Here is a 22,572-nt window from a genome sequence, read left to right as displayed (position 1 = left end):
AGGTAGAAGCTTAAATTATTGACTTATCTTTCTTGCTTTCAAATAGAAGCATTTAATCTATAAATGAACCTCTAAAAAACGTTCCTTTAAACAATGCGTTAGCTGCATCCTACAATTTTGTTACATTGTGTTTTTATTGTCATCCAATTTAAAATAGTTTCCATTTTCCCTTGTGAGTTCCTCTTTGACTCAAGTGTTATTTAGAAGTTTGTTGTTTAATTTCCAAATATTTGGGAATTTTCCAGATATTTTTCTGGGGTTAATTTCTAATTCAATTCCTTTGTGGCCATAGGACACATTTGTCACGATTTAAATCCCTCGTTTCAAGGCCCAGCGTGTGGCATGTCTTTGTGGATGCTCCGCGTGCACCTGAGAGAGGACGTTCCCTGCTGTTTGTCAGGAGCGTGTCCTATAAACGTCCATCGGGTCAGCTTGATGGTGCTATTCAGATCTCCTACAGCATTACTGCCTTTTTTTCCTAATGAATTTTAAAGAGCATTGAAGTCTCCACCTATAATTGTGAATTGGTCTATTTCTCCTTTGAATTCTATCAATTTCACTTCACGCATTTTGAAGGTTCACACACACATAGGCTTGTTATGGCTTCTTGATAAGTTGATTCTGTATCACTGACCCAGGGATATTCCATCTAATGTTGTCTGCTTGGTCCACTGTCATAGATCCAATCCAAGATTCTTTTGACTAGTGTTCCCATCCTTTTACTTTTTACTTACCTATGCCTGTATACTTAAAGCAGAGTTTTTGTAGATAGCATATAGTTGGGTTTGCTCTTTTGTCAAATCTAATAATTGGATATTTATTTGGGACGTTAATTGTGATGTTTAGACCATTTATAGTTAATATAATTATTAATATTGCTGGATTTAAAGCTATATCTTACAAGTTGTTTTCTGTTTGTTGCATCTGCACTTTTGAATTAACTGAGTATTTTTTTATGATTCCTTTTAATTCCATTATTGGCTTATTATTACACCTCTTTTTTTAAAAGTTACTGGTTGTCCTAGGGTTTACAATATACACCTCTGACTTATCACAGCCCACCTTGAACAGCATTGTACCACTTCATGTATGGAGTAAGAAACTTCCAGCAGCATATTACCAGTTCCTCCCTTCCATCCTTTGTGCAACTGTTCATATATTTTACTTTTACGTATGATATCAACTCCAGAATAGATTGTTACTCTTTTTGCTTTGGACAGTTAATAATCTTCTAATGTGATTAAAATAAGAAAAAATATTTTATATTTACCTTTATTTTTTACCATTTCTGGTACTCTTCATTTCTTTATGTTAACTAAAGTTTCTTTCTGCCATCCTACTCCTTCTGCCTGAAGAACTTCCTTCAATGTTTCTTGCAATGCAGATGTGCTGGCAATGAAGTCTCTGAGTTATTGCTTGTCAGAAAAAATCTTATTTTACTTTCACTTTGGAAAGATATTTGTACTTGGTATGGAATTTTTGGTTGACTGCTTTTTTTTTTTTTTTTTTGGTGAGGAAGATTGGCCCTGAGCTAACATCTGATGCCAATCTTCCTCTTTTTGCTTGAGGAAGATAGTCGCTGAGCTTATATCTGTGCTAATCTTCCTCAATTCTGTATGTGGCACGCTGCCACCGCATGGCTTGCTGAGTGGTGTGTCAGTGCATGCCCGGGATCCAAACCTGTGAACTGTGGGCCACTGAAGTGGAATGTGTGAAATTAACCACTACGCCACTGGGTCGGCCCCTCGGTTGACTGCTTCTTATTGTTCAGTACTTTAAACGTTTCATTCCTTTTCTTCTGGCTTGCACAGTCTCTGATGAGAAGTGTGCCCAACTTCTTATCTTTGCTCTTCTGCACATAACATGCATCTCTCCCCTACCCACACTTCCAGATTTTCTCCATCTCTGGTCTTTAGCAGATTGATTATATTTTTCCCTGTGTTTGTTTTTTACTCTGAGGGGGAGGGGGCTTAGCTTTCTTGGGGTTCTCTAAATTTTGTGCATATGTAGTTTGATGTCCTTCATTAGTTTTGGAAAATTCTCAGTCATTAGGTCTTCAAATATTTCTTTTTTTTTTAATTTTTTTTTTCCTTTTTCTCCCCAAAGCCCCCCGGTACATAGTTGTATATTCTTTGTTGTGGGTCCTTCTAGTTGTGGCATGTGGGATGCTGCCTCAGCATGGTTTGACGAGTGGTGCCATGTCTGCACCCAGGATTTGAACCAATGAAACACTGGGCTGCCTGCAGTGGAGTGCACAAACTTAACCACCTGGCCACGGGGCCAGCCCTCAAATATTTCTTCTGCCAGTTTTCTCCCTCTTCTCCCTGTTCCTGTCATCTCTAAGTGTCATCTGTTTACAGCTTCTTTCTTTCTTTTTTTTTTTTTTAAAGATTGGCACCTGGGCTAACAACTGTTGCCAATCTTTTCTTTTTCCTGCTTTATCTCCCCAAACCCCCCCGTACATAGTTGTATATCTTAGTTGCAGGCTTCCCAAACCCCCCGCGCCCCGTACACAGTTGTATATCTTAGTTTCAGGTCCTTCTAGTTGTGGGATGTGGGACACCGCCTCAACATGGCCTGACAAACAGTGCCATGTTTGCACCCAGCATCTGAACCCTGGGCCGCTGCAGTGGAGCATGCGAACCCAATCACTCGGCCATGGAGCCGGCCCCTACAGCTTATTTCTTAACAATGGGTTGTTTTATTCTCGCTTTTTTTGTTTACTCACAATTTTTTTATTGAACACCAAGGCATCAAATGTAAAACAGAGGAGGTTGTGGTCAACAGAACTTACGCCTGGAAATGGGCACACCTTTTCTTCTGTCAGGCTGTTAATATGGTGACAGAAGTCCAGCTGGGCAAGAGTTGAACTGGGTTTGGATTTTATTGTTGCTCTTGTCACCGTAAGGGTACCACAGGTTTCACATTCTCCAGCCGCGGGCTGAGCTGCCTTATGCTTAGAGTAATGGTTGAAGTGCCAGATTTTTTTTTTCAGTTTAATATTTTATTTTATTTCCTATAAAGTAACAAGACTTATTGAAATGGACTGATTATTAGTCATTAAGAAAGTCTCCTGGATCAAATAGGGCATCCACTTTTCTCCTGAACCTGGCCTTCCAGACACAGATTCTCTTTACTGGAAATAGACCATTTTGGCCATTTCTTTAAGGCTTAGCTCTAACGAGGAGGCTGATCCACTCTGCTTCTTGGTGATTCTGAAGTAGATCATTGCTAAAATACTCCAAATCCTAGTGGAACGAAAAGAGAAAGAAGCATTGAACTGGAGAGAGCTAAATTCAAAGAGACTTTTGCATATATCCGTGAATCTGTGCACCCATTATTTCCCCCGACTAGAGCAGTGACAGCTTTTAAATGAATAGAGGAACCAATGATTGGGGCACCTGCAAGTTGGGTTTGTTCCTTTTTTTTTCTTTTAACTTTTTTTTAAATTAAGATTATGATAGTTTACAACCTGGTGAAATTACAGTTGTACATTATTGTTAGTCGTGTTGTAGGTACACCACTTCACCCTTTGTGCCCTCTCCCCACTGTACCCCCCTTTCCCCTGGTAACCACCAATCAGATCTCCTTGTCTATATGTTAACTTCCACCTATGGGTGGAGTCATATAGAGTTCGTCTTTCTCTATCTGGCTTATTTCACTTAACATAATACCCTCAAGGTCCATCCATGTTGATGTGAATGGGATGATTTTGTCCTTTTTGATGGCTGAGTAGTATTCCATTGTGTATATATATATATATATATATATATATATATATACACCATATCTTCTTTATTCAATCATCAGTTGCTGGGCACTTAGGGTGGTTCCACGTCTTGGCTATTGTAAATAATGCTGTGATGAACATTGGGGTGCATGGGACTCTTGGAATTGCTGATTTCAGGTTCTTAGGATAGATACCCAGTAGTGGGATGGCTGGGTCATAAGGTACTTCTATTTTTAACTTTTTGAGAAATCTCCATACTGTTTTCTGTAGTGGCTGCACCAGTTTACATTCCCACCAACAGTGTATGAGGGTTCCTTTTTCCCCACAGCCTCTCCAACATTTGTCACTCTTGGTTTTGGATATTTTTGCCATTCTAACAGGTGTAAGGTGATATCTTAGTGTAGTTTTGATTTGCATTTTCCTGATGACTAGTGATGATGAGCATCTTTTCATGTGTCTATTGGCCATCTGTATATCTTCTTTGGAGAAATGTCTGTCCATGTCCCCTGCCCATTTTTTGATCGAGTTGTTTGATTTTTTGTTGTTGAGCTGTGTGAGTTCTTTATATATTATGGAGATTAACCCTTTGTCGGATAAGTAACTTGTAAATATTTTTTCCCAATTAGTGGGCTGTTTTTTTGTTTCAATCCTGTTTTCCCTTGCCTTGAAGAAGCTCTTTAGTCTGATGAAGTCCCATTTGTTTATTCTTTCTATTGTTTCCCTCATCTGAGGAGTTATGGTGTCCGAAAAGATTCTTTTGAAACTGATGTCAAAGAGTGTACTGCCTATATTCTCTTCTAGAAGACTTATTGTTTCAGGCCTGATCTTTAGGTCTTTGATCCATAAAGTGCCAGATTTTTTATTAGTATCCCTGATTCCCCCCGAGCTTTCAGCCATCCCTGCCCACCTGTGCCACAGAGATGGACTCTCTTCATCCTCCTGCCCCTTCCCCTGTGATGAGTGCTGATTCTTTACTTGACGCTATGCTTGTGGTGGGGCAGGGAGGTCCCTCTGCTGTCCTGGCCACATGCAGACTTAGTCAGGCCCTGTCTGATGGGCCTGGGGGAGAGAGTTTCTAAGCCTCAGTGGCCCTTCTCCCTGGGGCACACAGAATCTGCCTAATATTGTGGTTGTTCTTGGTGGGATTTCCCTCCCCGTCTCTCAGTGTCAGCAGACCTCTGCTTGCTATAGGTGTGTGATTCTGGGCCCAAGAGAGTTTCCTGCCTATCAGTTAGGGTCTAGTCAGGAGACAGAAACCACACAGGAAAATTTGAACAGAGAAAGCTTAATATTAGGGATTATTAACTATTTACAGGGGATTAGCTACTGATGGGGGATAAAAGAGAATTCAAAAGAATACTTTAGGGGGCCTGGCCCCGTGGCCAAGTGGTTAAAGTTCTGTACACTCTGCTTCAGCGGCCCAGGTTCACAGGTTCAGATCCTGGGTGTGGACCTACTCCACTCACCAGCCATGCTGTGGAGGTGTCCCACATACAAAAAACGGAGGTGGATTGGCACAGATGTTAGCTCAGGGTGAATCTTCCTCAGGAGGGGCCAAAAAAAAGAATACACTAGGGCTGAGGGAGAGTACCCACAGAAAGAACAACTTAGTTGGGGGGTCCTTTCTCCAAGGCTAGGATTCTCCAGGCGTCCCAGGCAAGAGTGTGACTGGAGCTCACTGGATGGTGGAGAATTTCCCTGGGCTGTCCACAGCCACTGGACCAAGGGTGGCAGGCAGGTAACTACTGGCCAGAGCTAGCAAGCTCCAAGCCCATGCTTGGGTACTGGTGGGCCACAGATGGTAGGCAGGGAACTATGAGCTGGGACTGGCTAAAAATGTGCTGGTGGGTGACCAGTGAATGTCTTGCACACATACTGCTGGCAGCTGCACTGTGGGAACAAGAAGAAAAAGGACACATCACGACTAGAAGGAGAGGCCCCTTCCTCCCATAGTATCTGTCCAGCTCCTTCTACTGGCAAAGATCATTATAATGCCAGTGGACAAAGGAAAAACGTTTGCAGGGTTCAGCTCCTATATCCCAAGCAGGGCAATGAAGGTTGGATTTGGAACTGAGAGGCAATAAATTGATAACTGACACAGTCCACCCCTTTGGCTACTCAGCTTCCATAGGCGGCCTTCTATACAGATTAAACTTCTGTACAACAAATCAACTCTGTATTCCACCAAAGTACAGCTGTCCTTTCCACAAGGGAAGACGTTATGATCACCCTCTCCTCAACGTGAAGAGAAGCACTGTCCTAACAGCCATCGTATCCATTACCGGCCATATTAATTACTCTTCAATTCAGCCACAGCCCCACTGAATATTCTGTTACCTAAAGAGTAAATTGTAAAATTAACCTCTGACTATTTGGACATAAAATAATAATTGGAATAAAGAGAAACAAGAAAATAGCATGCACAAATAAAAACATATATATAAATCAAAAAGAAGACATGCAAAGCTACTACAGTTCTCATTATTGGGTATAATTATTGGTATAATGAGCCACGCCCCCTTCCACACCTTGATTTTCAAACTCCTAGCTCTGGGGGAAACAGCACCACACAACGGTGTCTGCATTGTGTGACAGAACCCCACCCTTTCATGGTGTCATCTCCCAGCAGGCGCCATAACTGAGTCTTCAGAAAGCCATTCCATGTTTCCATTGGGCCAGCCACTCCTGGGTGATGGAGAATGTGATAAGACCAGTTAATGCCATGGGCATGGGCCCAATGCTGCTTCTTTTGCTGTGGAATTAGTTCCTTGGTCAAAAGCAACGCTGTGCCGAGTGCCATGATTGCTGTGTGAGTTCACAGTGGAGCTGAAAGAAGCACCAGGGGCAAGGAAGACAAAGCCAGTCTCAGATCCAGGTCAAGAATATGTGTCTATTCCTGTGAGGGTCACTCTCTGTCCCCTCCGTGATGGAAGAGGTACAATATAATCAACCGGAAACCAAGTAGATGGCCACCCCTCCTGGGGAATAGTGCCTCATTAGGGGCTCAGAGTTGGTTTCTGCAGCTGTCATATTAGTCACTCAGCAGCAGTGCTAGCCGGGTCAGATGGGGTAAGGGGACGTCCACGTTACTGAACCCATGCATAAGCTCCAGAGCTGCCAGCATGGCCACTTCGGTCATGGGTCCGTTGAGCCTGTGGTGGCTGGGAAAAGGCTGATGGACACCCACAGAATGTGTCATTTTGTCCACCTGATTGTGAAGAGCATCCTCTGCATGGATGCCCTTGGTGGGCATTCACACAGGACACAAAAATCTTTACAGTCTATTCCCATTCTGAGATCTATACATACACTTCTCTAAACTTCCTCATTATTACTTTTCCAATGCTGTTCCTTTTAAGACCAGCCAAATCATCAGTCACTGCCCATAAATCAGTGTACATCCATTCTTCGGTCATTTCTCGCACCAAAGCGCACAACCAGACGTGCTGCTCAGAGGACTTCTCTTCACCATTGTTCCGAATTCAGGGTCACCCCTGACTAGGGCTGTAGGGCTGCGGCTGTCCACTGTTGGGTGCCAACAGCATGTCGTACAGACCCATCTGTGAACCAGGCTCAAGTTCTTTCTCCCTTAGTCAACCGGCCGTGAAGAATTTCCCGTGAGCTCATCGCCGGGACTGAGGGAGAGGAGGCGAGGCAGCGGGAGCCCGAGCCCCCTGCGCATGCGCCCTCTGTGTACCTTCGGACACGCCCAGGTTTGGCCTCTCGTATGCCATTGCCACTTGCTAACCTGCTGCTGCTGTGTGCACCCAACTTTATGGATAAGGAAAACCACGCCCAGTTCATCACGGAAACTCAGGCTGTGTGGTCACCTGATGTCCCCTTGTTTAGCTTTCTGATTCAGGCTGGAAGCTGTTTCTTAAAAGGAGAATCATTATACGCAAAGGAGGGGATGTATTTCCTCTAAAACCCGATTAGTCTGTGCTGTAATTCTCCTCTTGGTGCTTTCCACAGGCTCTGTACAGCATCCCTGTTTGCCACAGACATTCCCAGTGTCATTGGCTCTGCTGTATCCTAAGGCTCAGGTGGTAGAGCAGGTTAGACCGCTGCACGGCCTTCCCCTGCTCTGGTCTCCACTAAAATGGGGAGCTCTCCAGGATGGTGATGGTCAAAGGGTCAAAGGGTCACATAAATGTGTGTGTGTTGCCTCCCAAATCTGAAAGGACCCCCCGAGCATTGTGCCTCTTTTTTTGGTGGAAGGTTGTGTGAGGTGCATTTGTCTCTTATCTAGGAAGAGATATCCTGACATGCTCCAAACCATGGAACCCCCAAAATCAGGAAGTGGCAGACCCCTGAAATTTTATGGGGTTTATTGCTCACCATATGACTTGCATATGTCTTCTTAAGACATCTAGGGGCCGGCCCATGGCCGATTGGTTGGGTTCGTGCGCTCCACTGCGGCGGCCCAGGGTTTCGCTGGTTCGGATCCTGGGCGCGCACATGGCACCGCTCATCAGGCCAGGCTGAGGCAGCGTCCCACATGCCACAACTAGAAGGACCCACAACTAAAAATACACAACTATGTAACGGGGAGCTTTGGGGAGAAAAAAGGAAAAATAAAATCTTTAAAAACAGAAAGACATCTAAAGTATTTGCTGCTTCCTATTGATGAGACATATCAGCATAATGTCAGTGTAGAAGATCAGTGTGATGTTTGTGGGATGTCAAGGCGGTCAAGCTCTCTACAGATTATATCATGGCAGCGAGCAGGAGAGCTGACAAAGCCAGGAGGCAAGCTGTTACTCCTACTGCGGGAGCGCGGGGGGTCACGGACGATTGCATCTGGCGGTCCTTACAAACTGGTATGGAGAAAAAGACGTTAGCTAGATTAATAGCCACCTCCCAAGGGCCAGGAACTGTGTTGATTTGCTCCAGTAAAGATACCACACTCGGGACGGCAGCTGCGACCTGAGCATCCGCTTGATTCAGTTCCTGCCAGGCCGGAGTCATTCTCCAGGTTCCACCTGACTTCTGCAGTCCAAACGCTGAGTGAAGTGGGGATGTGATAGATATGACAACCCCTTCTCTTCACTCTCTGAATGTGGCATTAACCTCTAGAAGTCCCCCTCAGATGCAGTATCGTTTCTGGTTTACTATTTTGGTGCGAAGGGCAAGTTTCTGGAACCTACACTGAGTTCTCTACCACAGTGGCTCTCATTCCATGGGTCAGAGAGCCAATGTGGGCATTCTTCCAGGTGCCAGGTATATCTATTCCAATTATGCATTCAAGAATTGAAGAAATATCAATTGATTTTTTGACAAGGCCTTTTTCAATGGCAAAAGAATAGTCTTTTCAGCAAATGGTACTGGAACGACTGGCTCGCCATGTGCAAAAGGATGAAGTTGGTTCCCTACTTCACACATGGACAAAACTGAACTCAAAATGGATCACAGGCCTAAATGAAAGAGCTAAAACTACAAAACTCTTGGAATAAAATACAGAAGCAAACCTTTGTGACATTGGGTTAGGGAAAGCCTCCTTAGATATGACACCAAAAGCACAAAAGGAAAATTAGGTAAATTGAACTTCGTCAAAATGAAAAACTTTGAGTGCACCTAACACTGAGATCTTGAATCCCATCCTCCAATAAAGGAACCAGGGTTCCCAGGATAAATGGCTGACTCTAGGACCACCCAAGGTGTGAATACACAAGGGGAGCCTGAAGCAGTTTCTAGTGGTAGAAAGTAAGAAAGTGATCACACACACAGACACACACACACACACACACAGAGTGATGGAGTATGTTAAGGGAACCCAGGACCAACCGAAAGAGCTCCCAGTCCCAATGGCCAGAGCTGGGACAATCTGAGCAACAAAATAAAGTTGTGTTGGCTTATAACGCAAAGTATAAAAATATCAATGAGTCCATGTTGATATAAATAAATGATTGAAGAAATAAATAAACGGGGGAGAAGAGACAAATCTCCCATGCAGAAGAATCCTAAATAATTTATGTAGATATTCTGCCCTTGAGGAGCTGGCATAGCTCCCCAGTCCTTTAATGAGGCTGCATATAGTGCTTTTTTCCAAAGAGGACAAGAGTATGGACAGGGGGCTGGGAGGGGAGTAGCTTTACAACAGAGAAACCTGACAAACACTGCCTCAGCCAGGTGGTCAAGGTCAGCATCAACAGTGATAAATCACGTTCACAGGATGTACCTTGATGTGACGTGATGAAAATGGCACTTTACCTCTGTGGTCTTCCTCCAAAAAACACATAACTCCAGCCTAATTAAGAGAAAGACATCAGACAAGTCCCAGTAGAGGGACACTCTACAACTCTGTAGGCATTTACCTGGCCAGTACTCCTCAAAACTGTCAGGTCATCAAGAACAAGGAAAGTCTGAGAAACTGTCACAGCCCAGAGGAGTCTAGGAGACATGGTGACTAAATGCAATGTGGTGTCCTAGACGGGATCCTGGAACGGAAGAAGGACATTTGGTAAAAACTAAGGAAATCTGAAGAAAGTGTCAATATTGGTTCATTAACTGTAACAAATGTACCATACAAATGTTAGACGTTAATCATAGGAGAATCTGGATGTGGGGGATGTGGGAACTCTCTGTACTAGCTTCACAATTTTTTGGTAGATCTAAAACTGTTCTAAAATTAAAAGTTCATTTTTTAAAAAGCTAAAACTTCTATGCTTCAAAGGATGCCACAAATAAAGAAGAGACGACCCAGAAGATGAAGTATTTTTCTTAATAGAAGAGACAGGCCTGGAGAAGCAGGCCGGGCTCGCGATGTTGAGCATTTCTCATGTATTTCTCTGTACGTCTTCTTTCGTGAGGTGCAAGTTCAAATTTTTTGCACACTTGTACTGTTCGATCAATTGTCTTCTTATTATTGAGTTTTGTGGGGTTTTTTTTTTTTTTTTTTTACTTAAAACAACAAAAATTTATTATCTTAATAGTTGTGTGGGTCAGAAATCTCACAGGCTTAAATCAAGGGGTCGGCAGGGCTGGATTCCTTCTGGAGGCCCCAGGGGAGAACCCATTTCCCTGCTTTTCTAGCTTCTAGAAGCCACCTGCATTCCTTGGCTTGTAACCCCTTCCTCCAGCTTCAAAGCCAACAGTGTAGCATCTTCCAGTCTGTCTTTCTCTGACTCTGACTCTGCCGCCTCCCTCTTTGAGGACTCTGTGATTGCACTCGCCCACCTAGGTCGCCCTGCGCAGCCTTCCCATCTCAAGATCCTTGACTTAATCACAGATGCAAAGTCCCTTTTGCCATCTAAAGTAACACATTCATTCATACGTTTTGAAGATTAGAACTTGGACATCTTTGAGGGAACCATTGTTCAGCCTACCACACCCACAGTCTACTGTTCAGTGAAATAAGCTAGCGATAGAAAAATGCACATAGATTCATCCCATTTATGTAAGAAAAACCACTATTATTATTGAGAGTTTTTTTATTGAGGTAACATTAGTTCATTATATAAATTTCAGGTGCACATCATTATATTTTGACTTGTGTATAGACTGCATCGTGTTCATCGTGAAAAGTCCAGTTGCCATCCGTCACCCTACACATGTGCCCCTTTGCCCCTTTTGCCCTCTCCCGACCCCCTTCCCCTGGTAACCCATCTGTTCTCCGTGTCTGTGTGTGTGTTTGCTGTAATTGTTGTTTTTATCTTCCACATACGAGTGAAATCACACGGTAATTATCTTTCTCCGCTTAGCATGATACCCTCAAACTCGACCCATGTTTTTGCAAATGGCAAGACTTCACCTTTTTTATGGCTGAGTAGTATCCCATTGTATATATACCACATCTTCTTTAGCCAGTCATTCTTTGATGGGCACTTTGGTTGTTTCCAAGTCTTGATTATTATAAATAATGCTGCAATGAACATTGGGGTGCATATATCTTTTAGAATTTGTCTTTTCATGTTCTTTGGATAAATACCCAGAAGTAGAATAGCTCGATCATATGGTAGTTCTATTTTTAATTTTTTGAGGAATCTCCATACTGTTTTCCATAGTGGCTGCACGAGTTTGCATTCCCACCAGCAGTGTATGAGCGTTCCCTTTTCTCCACATCCTCTCCAACACTTGTTATTTTTTGTTATAATTGAGTTTTAAGAGCTCTTTTATGTTCTAGATCGTTCTTTGTCAGATATCTATTGTGAATATCATCTCCCAATCTGTAGCTTATCTTTTCATTTTCTTTTCATGCTGTGTGCTAATACATGCAATAACATAGATGAATCTCCGAAACATTATTTTGAGTTAAAATTGCCTTACACAAGAAAGTTATACCATATGATTCCATTGACAAGAAGTTCTAAAGCAGGCAAGGCTAATCTCTGGTGGAAAAGATCGAAACAGAAGGAAAGGCCCTGATGTCCGCGTGGTTCAGACCCAGGGGGAGCCTCCGTCAGGGCAGCGACTACTGTGTTCTTGGCTTCTGCCCTCCTAGCAGGTGTTGAACATAAATAGCTGTCCATTCAGGCTGTTTTACCCAGGTCTTAGTTTACAGACTGTAGTAGGAAGAATAATGGCCCCCGAAGATGTTTACGTCCTAATCCCTGACATCATACATGTGAATATCTTAATGTTACATCACAAAAGGGAATTAGGGTGGCTAATCAGCTCATTTTAAAATAGGGTGGTTATCCTGGATTACCCGCGTCGGCCCCACATAATCACCTGGGCTCTTAAAAGCAGCAGCTGAGATGTGTCGTAGAGATGCGATGACGGAAGAGGTTCGAAGTGCAAGAGGGACTAATCTGCTGTTGCTGGCCTTGAAGACAGAGTAACGAGGTCAGAACTCAAAGAGTGGGGGCAGCCTCTGGAAGCTGCGGATGGCACTCAGCTGACAGACAGCAAGGAAGCAGGGACCTCGCTTCTACAACCTCAGGGAAGTGACTTCTGCCAGCAACATGAATGAGCAAGCACAGGACCCCCGCCCCCGCCAGAGCCTCCAGAAGGACCGCGGCCCTGGTGACACCTTGATTTCAGTCAGTGTGGCCTCGGGCTTCTGACCTACACAACTGTCGGAAATAAACCTTGTTGTTTAAGCCACTATGTTTGTAGTGATTTGTTACAGCACCAATAGAAAACTAGTACACAGACCAAGATATGTCCCCATGACTCTATTAATTCATTACATTCTGTCTCTCCAAGCATATCATACAGACGATTTCTAAATACCTCTTAGTACATAAGTATGTCTTAATAAACCCTAAACCCAAATGTTCTATGTGCATTTTTCTCACCTTAATACCTTTCTCCTCTCAAACATGCTGCCCCCAGGACATGATGCTGCTCCCTAGATCTACCCCCACCCCACCCCAAGCTGAGCCCCCGTCACTGTGCTCTGGTCCGGGCCAGGCGCTCCTTGGGCCTCTGCCTCTCTGTGATCCTGGGTCCTGCCACCACCATTTTCCTGGTTTTGGAGAAACAACTAGAAGAGTTTAAAAAGTGGTTCCTGGGGCTGGAGGGAGGGGAGGATAGAACTGACTTTTTCATGCGAGAGAACAGCCTCTTTTAAGACTTTCTCCTCAACAAAGCACAAAGGCAAGGTTTACAAAGGCCAAATGATCGAAAACCAAAATCCGTACAGAAAAACAAATGGTTGCTTAGTTAGGCCTGTGGGTGGGCTGTTCTGGGACCGGTTGGCTGCAGCGGTGCACACGGTGGGCTGGTCACTGCGCTATGAACTTGTGGTTTTTCTAAAGATGGTGTTGGCCAGTCCAGTCTGTTGCGTTTTGGTTTTTCTCGGAGTTGTGCCCATGTGCTGTCCATTCTCTGCTGATGGTGGCAAAGCCAACCAAGGGCATGGAACCAAAGACAGAGGCCAGCACTGTAGTCAAGGGCCTTCCTCAGTTTCCCCTGTTGCCCATATTCTGCATCAGGCAGAGATAGGAGCAGGTATTAGGCGTCAGGGTTTAGGTTGGACTGACATGGGTTTCTAGGCTGGGACCTCCCCTGCCCTGAAGGCTGCAGCTGTGGCAAGGGCTAATGTGCAAGTGGGTTATTTGGGGAAGTTATCCAAGGAAACAGGAATGGGGGCTGAGGGAGTGAGATGGAGGGAGGGAAGTCAATAGAAGGGGGTGTCAGGAAATTGGTCACCTCTGTAGGCCACTGAGTCTCAAAACGGCTGAGAGGATGGAGGAGGCACCCCGAGGCATGGGGTACAGAGGGCTGCTTGGTTTCCTTCTGGCCTAGGACCGTGTGTCTGTCTTATCAAGGCAGAGGCTCAGACTGAATGATATTTGCTCAATGAGATATTGTGATCCAAAAGTACATGCAAGTACCTCGGACAATGGCAAACTCGACCACCACCAGCACTATGCCTTGGAGAAGCCAACCGCTCATCCTGAGAACATGTGAGGGAACCAAGAGTTCCGCAGGTGAGGTGGCAGCCGTCACCTCATTCTTGAGTTTGTGTGATTACCTTGATGCGCTGTTGCTATTTGGCATGTTTTCTCTGCAGGAGGGGACCAGAGTTGTTCCTTCATACTTACAGCCTCCTTGGGCAGCTGACAAAACTCGACCTTGGCACTGAGGCTGGGGCTTGGTAAAGCCCCAGTGGTCATATTTTTTACAAGTTCTGTCACGAAGGAAGTATTTTTTACGATGCTTATCAGTTCCTCCATTTTGGGTTCAGGAACCAAGGGCTATCACATTAGCCGCTATGAGGTGTCATGGGCAGAACCTTTAACTAGAGGGGTGTCATCTTTCTTGATATCCCCAAGCTTGCCTACATGCCCAACTTGCCAGGAAGTGACCTCCTTACTGTCTGTAGGCTGGGACCTCACGGCTTCCCGGAGCAGCGGGCAGACACCTTTCCCACAGGAGGCAGAGCAAATAAGTGAGTGAGGCATGGCAGGCACGGGCATGGTTACAAGTCTGGTTTATGCAGCAATATTCTGGAAGGAAGGAGGGAAGACACTGACTGAGCCCACGAAAACAGATCCAGCGCTACGGAGAGGAAAGTCACCTGTTCGGCAATTCCTCAGAAAGTTAAACACAGAATTACCATATGACCCAGCAAGTCTGCTTCCAGGTAGATGCTGAAAAGTAACAGAAGCAGGACTCAAACAGATACTTGTCTATCCGAGTCCACAGCAGCGTTATTCACAAAGCCAAAAGGAAGCCGCCCAATTGTCCATCAGCAGATGAACAGGTAAACAAAATGTGGTTTATCCACACACTTGTTACCCAACCTGAAGTGAGTTCGCTCACCTGGTGCGCAGCAAGCCAATCTCTGACACCGGGGGTGATGGAAGAAAGTAGGAATTTTATTTTTGCACAGGGCTGAGCAAGGAGAGAGGGCAGCTAACGCTCAAATCCCCAACTCCCCGAAAAGCTAAAAGGAAGGGTTTTCATTTGGGGTTTTAGGTAGGGGAGGGGGAGCATATGGCCTGGCTCGTCGGAGCTTTCCCACCAGCCTGTCTTTGGCCTTGAGACACTTGCAGAGAGGAGGGAGCCCGTGACCTTGCTGGTCATCAGCTTTCCCACCAGCCCGTATCTCTTTGTGGGGAGGACATAATCCAGGTGCTTGTCCTTGACGGTGTCTGTCTCCATGGAGGATAGTGGATTCTGGAGCCAGGAAGCCAGAGAGTAAGCAGGGAACAAGTGTTTTGGTTTTAACCCCATATACGCTGGGTTTAAAGTAGGGAAACTGATATCAGGGTCGATATCACAATGCGATATTATCCAGCTATAATATTCTGATACACGCTAACCTTAATGACACTGAAACCCTAACCCTAACCTTGAAAACATGCAAACTGAATAAGCCAGACAAAAAATTCATACATGATTCCACTTATATGAGGTATCTAAAATAGGCAAATTCAGAGACAGAAAGTAGAATCGAGGTTCCCAGGGGCTGGGGGAGGGGCCGGGAGTTCATGTTGAGTGGGCACAGAGCTTCAGTTTGGGAAGATGGAAAAGTTCTGGAGACGGAGGGGGTGACAGTTGCACAGCAGTGTGACTGTCCTTAATGCCACTAAGCTGTACACTTAACAAGGGTTAAAATGATCAATTTTATGGTATGTATATTTTACTAAAAATGTTTAAAGAGGAAAGTGACTTGGTACAGGCAGTTTGTTTAACATTTGACCACTATTCTGGGTAGTTTTGTAGACAAGGCAAGTCATTATGTCATATTTTCAAAGAAGCATGATCTTGTTAAGATCTTCTGATAATTCGTTAGCCTATAATCTATATGATCTCCCAATGGATATTTTTCCTTAATACTAATTGTTTTCATTCAATTAGAGCATGATATCATTTAAAGAGGGTTTCATTCCAGTTTGTACAAGAATAGCCTAGTAAACTAAAGATTAAAGATAGATCAGGAGAAAAGAGCTAGGGCTCCTTCATGTCTCTCAGAAAAAATAACATTAAAAAATACCAGCTATGTATGTTATGCATGAATAAAAAGTTATTTAAAAGACCAACGGTACTCTAAAACAAGTAACTTCAACTGGTTTTTCTCATTGTTTATCACACAAAGCACAAAAAGGAAAAATATGAAGAATCTGAACAATAGAATAAGGCTGATCTAACACAGACATGTCACACTCCACCTCTGACTGCCAGAAAAATACTGACCGGACCCCGACAGAAGGCACATGCATTTACTTCTCTTCTCTCCAAAACTCTGTTAAACTCATTAAAAAAAAAGAAGAAGAAGAAGAAAAAAGAACATATAGAGAATTTGTTCAGACCTCACAATTTTGAGAGAAGTTTCTAGAAATTGTATTGCCAGCCTCCACAATCTTGAAAGAAATTTCTAGAAGTCAGGTCCAGACTGACTGAAAACTTAAGCAGAAAAGACTAAAACCCACAGGATGAGACTGTTCTGAGGTTAAGCCCTGGTGGAGTAGATGGGAAGTGACCCCTCTGGTCAGCACTCAAGGAAATCAACTGAAACAAGACACAGTGGCTCATCTCTGCGGCCCGCGGAGGCCGGCACGTAGCTTGCTCTACAGAGAGGAGCTGATCCCGGGGCAGAGCAGAGCGAGTCGGGTCTTGAACATTCCTGGGGAGTGGAGGGCACAGCAGTGAAAAATTTCAGGGAAAGACCAACCAGATCTGTGGGAGGGGGGCTCCTGTCCCTCCGCTGCCTCTCGCTGAGGAGATAAAAAAAAGGGCGGAGCATAACATGGTCAGAAATAGGGAAGGCACCAGCAACAGAAGCAGAAATGCAGGCAGGGCTCCCACCCCTGCTCGTCTGGAGGGCTCGCAGGAGAAGCAGGCAAGCTGCAAGAAGCAGACTGGTCCTGTCTCCCCAGGGTCCCTGCAGACATGGCATGAGGGCATCGCAACGGAGTGAAATGCACTAGGGTGCAGGTGAGACTCAAGACGCACTGGAGAGAGAGCAGAATGGTAAACGTTGTCCGTGAAAATGCTGCTATTCCTTGTCTACTCTCAAATAGGACTTGAGCCTTTCTGAGTGAAGAATTAGGTCCCAGACAGGTTCTTGGGTAAATGCAAATTAGCTCATAGCTCACTGGGACTCTTCAGAATCATTGTGGAGGGAAAGAGGTGTTTTCACTAAACAGCTGGAGTCTCTCATGCATCACTTAGAAATGGAGTTAGGCTGCTGTTGACAGAGTCTAGCCCGTGGCTTAACCAAGTAGAGATTTGTTTTCCTCTCCCACAGAAGATGTGTTCAGCATCGGGGGTGGGGATGGTAGGGTGGCGGCAGGTTCCAGCCCCTTCTGCCTTTCTCTAGGCCATGCTGAGCATGTCTGCCCTGAAGTTCACCTCCTGGTCTGAGATGGCCACTGCGCTTCCAAACGTTAGCTGCACATTCCAGGAAGGAGGAGGGGCCAAGGCGGAAATCTTGAAGGAGCTGACCCAGCTCCTTCAAAGAACCTTCTAGAAGTGCCACCGATGACTCTCACTAGCTTCTCCCTAACCACCACCAGCAAGAGAGCTGGAAAAGGCCAGCTGGGTTTTGAAAGGAGAGAAGAAGGAAATATTATATATTAGGAAGACACCTAGCAGTCCCCCAATTGAGAATGTAGGAAACTTGTGGGTATTTTCTTTCTTTTTACACAGAAAATCTTTTATTGTTTGCAGGTATATGATTTTCTTTCTTTCTTTTTGTTTTTTGAGGAAGATTAGCCCTGAGCTAATATCTGCTGCCAATCCTCGTCTTTTTGCTGAGGAAGACTGGCCCTGAGCTAACATCCACGCCTATCTTCCTCCACTTTATATGTGGGACGCCTGCCAAAGCATGCCTTGCCAAGCGGTGCCATGTCCGCATCTGGGATCCCAACCAGCAAACCCCAGGCTGCCGAAGCGGAACGTGCGCACTTAAACACTGTGCCACCAGGCTGGCCCCTGATTTTCTTTTTTACTAGGAAGATTGGTCCTGAGCCAATGTCTGTGCCAATCCTCCTCTACTTTGTATGTGGGATACCTCCACAGCATGGCTTGATGAGTGATATGTGGGTCCATGCCCGGGATCCAAACCCATGACCCCAGGCCACTGAAGCAGAGTGCGTGAAATTAACTATTACACCACCGGGCCCACCTTGATATGATTTTAGTTTGTGTGTATGTGAGAAAGATTCACCCTGAGCTAACATCCGCCGTCAATACTCCTCTTTTTTTTGCTTGAGGAAGATTAGTCCTGAGCTAACATCTGTGCCAAACTTCCTCCATTTTGTGTGTGGGACACCTCCACAGCATGGCTGATGAGTGGAGTAGGTCTGTGCCCAGGATCTAAACCCGTGAACCTGGGCTGCCAAAGCAGAGTGTGCGGAACTTTAACCACTCGGCCACGGGGCGGCCCTTGAATTTTTTTTTAAAAAACCTTGCGGATATATTTGCTCTCCTTAGAAAGTAAGAAAGCAGTCAGCAACGTGGTGGAGTGAGCTGTTCCCTTCGTCTCTCTCCCTTTTGAACTACAAGTAAATGGACACTCACCCACCAACCGAGGGAGCCCACACAGGACTCCTGAGAGACACACGCAGCTATACAACTGAGGGTGGATGGACTGGCCTCTGGGGAATGGCAGAGATAGGTGAGCACACCCTGCTCTACCCTGGTAGCCCTGTACACGCACACGAATGCTTTTCAACCTGGTGTGAGTACCAGGAAAGTGGGAACACACAGCAGGGCGACCATAAGAGGAGGAGGCAGTAACCCTTAGCCCCCACTCGTGGTCGCTCTCCCCACAGAGATAGAGAGCCCTCCACACCCCCGTGTTGTAAAGGAGCAGCCATAGCCTGGGTCCCAGCAGGGAAGCCCCGCCAGCCAAGCTCACCGGCCCCGTGGACTGCAGATTGTAAACAGGGATCTCAGCAGATTTCCGCACTGGGGCAAACACTTCCCAGGTGTGTGCGAGTACTCACAGTGCAGCTGTGCTCCAAAAGAGGGAACATGTCCTGGGCGGCTGCAGGAATAGGCGCGGTAGTTTTGAGCCCACTGGTGATCACTTTCTGGAGGGAAGGGAGAGCTCAGAGCACCCCTGAGGCACCAAAGAGTGGCCCTAGCCTAGTGAGGAAGCCTCACCCAACAAGGACAGTCCACATAAGTGCCTGAACGCACCCTAGGCTGGGGCAAGCACCCATAATACCCCCACAGCTTCCAGCAGATGGGGTGGGAACAGAAACACTGCCCGTGCTCCCCCATAGCTGTAACAAGGGGAATCTGCATCCTAAGAATACCACAAATGCCCCGAGAAAAGATTAGTTCATCAAACACCACAAGAAACTGCAGCAACAACTCAAACCAGAAGAAAATGGCAATTCTCCAGAAACCAACACTGAAGACAAAGAAATATACAACCTAAATGACAGAGAATACAAAATAGCCGTCATGAGGAAACCCAACAACTTACAAGAAAACACAGAAAGACAATTCAAGGAGCTCAGTAATAAAATGAATCTCTTCACCAAAGAGATTGAAACTATAAAAAAAAGTCAAGGGGCCAGCCCGGTGGTGCAGTGGTTAAGTTTGCACGTTCCACTTCAGTGGTCTGGGGTTCACCAGTTCGGATCCTGGGTGTGGACATGGCACCGCTTGGCAAGCCACGCTGTGGTAGGCGTCCTACATATAAAGTGGAGGAAGATGGGCATGGATGTTAGCTCAGGGCCAGTCTTCCTCAGCAAAAAGACGAGGATTGGCAGCAGATGTTAGCTCAGGGCTAATCTTCCTCAAAAAAAAAAAAAACAAGCAGAAATTCTAGATATGAAAAACAATTAATGAAATAAATAATCTAGAATCATTAAGAAATAGAATTGATCTTATGGAGGAAAGAATTGGTCTTCTTGAGGATAAAAATGTAGAAATTCTACAGGTGGAGAAGGAGACAGAACTAAGATGTTAAAAAAATGAAGAAATTCTTCGAGAAATATCCAACTCAATTAGGAAAAGCAACATAAGGATTATAGGTATCCCAGAGGGAGAAGAGAGGGAGAAAGGAGCAGAGAGCTTGTTCAAAGAAATAATAGTTGAGAACCTCCCAAACATGGGGATGGTTTCAGATTTATGGACAAATGAAGTTAATTGAACGCCCAATTTTATCAACATGAACAGACCCTCTCCAAGGCATATCATAGTAAAAATGGCAAAAGTTTGAGATAAATAAAGAATATTAGGAACAGCAAGGCAGAAGAAAATAACCTACAAAGGAACCCCTATTAGGCTTTCAGTGGATTTCTCAGCAGAAACCCTACTGGCTAGGAGAGAATGGAATGATATATTCAAAATGCTGAAAGACAAAAAATTTCAGCCAAGAATACTCTATCCAGAGAAACTTTCCTTCAGATATGATGGAGAAATAAAGGCTTTCCCAGATAAACAAAAGCTGAAGGAGTTCATTGCCACTAGACCTCCCCTACAAGAAATAATTAAAGATGTCCTCACACCAGCAACAAAAGACAAAGGTCTACAAAGCTCTGAGCAAGGAGACAAATAGACATGATCAAAAACCTGCAGCTCTCTACTAGAACAGGGAGGCAAAGGCTTGATTACAACTTAAAAGAGAAAGGGAAAGAAAGCATCAAAAGTAATGAGAAACACTTCAACTTAGCCACAAACTCACAAAATTAAAAACAGAACAGAGGCAGGACCAAGATGGCAGAGTGAGTAGTCTTCTTTGTCTCTTCCCCTTCGAATCTACAACTAATTTGACATTCACTGGTTAACAAAGGATATCCATATAGCATCTCAAGATGCCTGAGAGACCTGTGCTGCTATACATCGGAAGGCAGAGGGACTTCCCCCCTGGGAGGAGGTGGAGATAGGTGAAAACTCTCCAACGCCCAACCCCCAGACAGCCTAGTACCTGCAAGCGGCTCTCTTCCAGTGGACTCCCCCATAGCATCGCCATGCACCAAGGGCATGAGTGTGTGCACAACGGCAGAGTGATGGTGGAAACAGGTGACTACAGCCCTACTGAAGCCCCCCGTGATTACACCTAAGCCCAGGGGGAAACTCCAGGATCCTGCACCGGTGGTAGGGAAAACCTCTACTCATCATTAGTGGAGAGGCCCCACCCAGCATTCAGAACACCAAGAGGCTCCTGAAGAGGAGGATCCTGGGCAGGGCAGCAGCCCACCAGCCACCACTGGACTCATGGACTCTGGCTGTGTCCCAGAGGGGGCAAGGGGCACCCAGAGATCCCGTGGGAGTTGTTGGAGGCTGGGTGGAGCTCCGGCGGCCCGGCTCCATGGCCCAGGGGGAAACTCCAGGGTCCTGCACTGGCAGCAGGGGAAGCCCAGCATTCAGAATGCTGGGAGGCTCCTGAAGAGGAGGATCCCGGGCAGGGCAGCAGCCCACCAGCTGCCGCCCGACTCACAGACTCCAGTTGTGCCCCAGACGGTGCAGAGGCACCCAGAGATCCCATGGGTGTGGTCGGGGGCTGGGTGGAGCTCCAGCAGCCTGGCTCCATGGCCCAGGGGGAAACTCCAGGGTCCCACACCGGTGGTAGGGAAAGCCTCTACTTGCCATTAGTGGAGAGGCCATTCCCAGCATTCAAAGCACTGGGAGGGTCCCGAAGAGCAGGATCCCCAGCAGGGCAGCAGCCCACCAGCCACCGCCAGACTCACAGACTCTGGCTGTGTCCCAGACGGGGCAAGGGGCTCCCAGAGATTCTGTGGGAGTGGCCTGGGGCTGGGGAGAGCTCCAGCAGCCCGACTCTGTGGCTCACGGGAAACTCCAGGTTCCCACAGCAGCCTCAGCGAAAGCCTCTGCACAGCACTAGTGGAGAGGCCCCGACTGGCAATCACAAGGCTAGAAGGCCCTGGGGCAAAAGTAGCACAGCCAGGTGAGGTAACTACAGACTGCAGAAGATACCTGTAGCTCTGCTGGGACCTATAGTGGACAAGTGAGATCTTGTGGACTCTGACAGTGACAAAGCTGCGATTATAGGTGATCCTGCTCCTGGCTGCTGGGAAAGCCCATAACACCACTGCAGACCCCAAGGAGGGAGCACCAGCAGCCTGAGGCCCCCTTGCGATTGCCCCCACAACTGACGAGGGACCCCACAGGGCCACTGTGACTATGAGGAGGGGCCCAGGTCCAGTCAGTAACAGCTGACAGGGTTCCTGTTTGGTGCAGTCTAAACAGCTGATCCCCCACCACACCAGTTGAAACAAGTGGAAGCAGTAACTAAACTCTTTCTCTATGCGGAGGCACAAATCTACGCCATCAAGCAGTATGAAAAAATATATTAAATCTCCAGAACAGAAGGAAAATGACAAGTACCCAGAAAACAATCCCAAAGACAATGAAATAGATAACCTAAATGATGATGAATTCAAAACAGCCATTATTTAAAAACTCAACGAGTTAAAAAAAGAATTCAGATAGACAACTCAACGAGTTCAGGAGCTATGTCACAAAAG

At 45.8% G+C, this 22,572-nt stretch overlaps 1 protein-coding gene across 1 annotated transcript in view; it reads right to left on the bottom strand.

The window, feature by feature from the left end:
- Positions 1 to 2,722: 2,722 nt before the first annotated feature.
- The window catches only part of LMAN2 (lectin, mannose binding 2), a 57,242-nt gene continuing 37,392 nt past the window's right edge, over positions 2,723 to 22,572 (bottom strand). The window contains exon 8 of the mRNA XM_070517028.1: positions 2,723 to 3,248. Within this exon, the coding sequence (XP_070373129.1) occupies positions 3,232 to 3,248 (17 nt within the window). The 3' untranslated portion in view covers positions 2,723 to 3,231. The remainder of the gene's footprint in view (positions 3,249 to 22,572) is intronic.

This window comes from Equus asinus, chromosome 9, assembly GCF_041296235.1.
Source record: "Equus asinus isolate D_3611 breed Donkey chromosome 9, EquAss-T2T_v2, whole genome shotgun sequence".
In the NCBI taxonomy this organism is placed as follows: domain Eukaryota; kingdom Metazoa; phylum Chordata; class Mammalia; order Perissodactyla; family Equidae; genus Equus; species Equus asinus.
The sequence above is the reverse complement of the archived record's forward strand: the minus strand, read 5'-3'. Positions and strand labels throughout refer to the sequence as shown.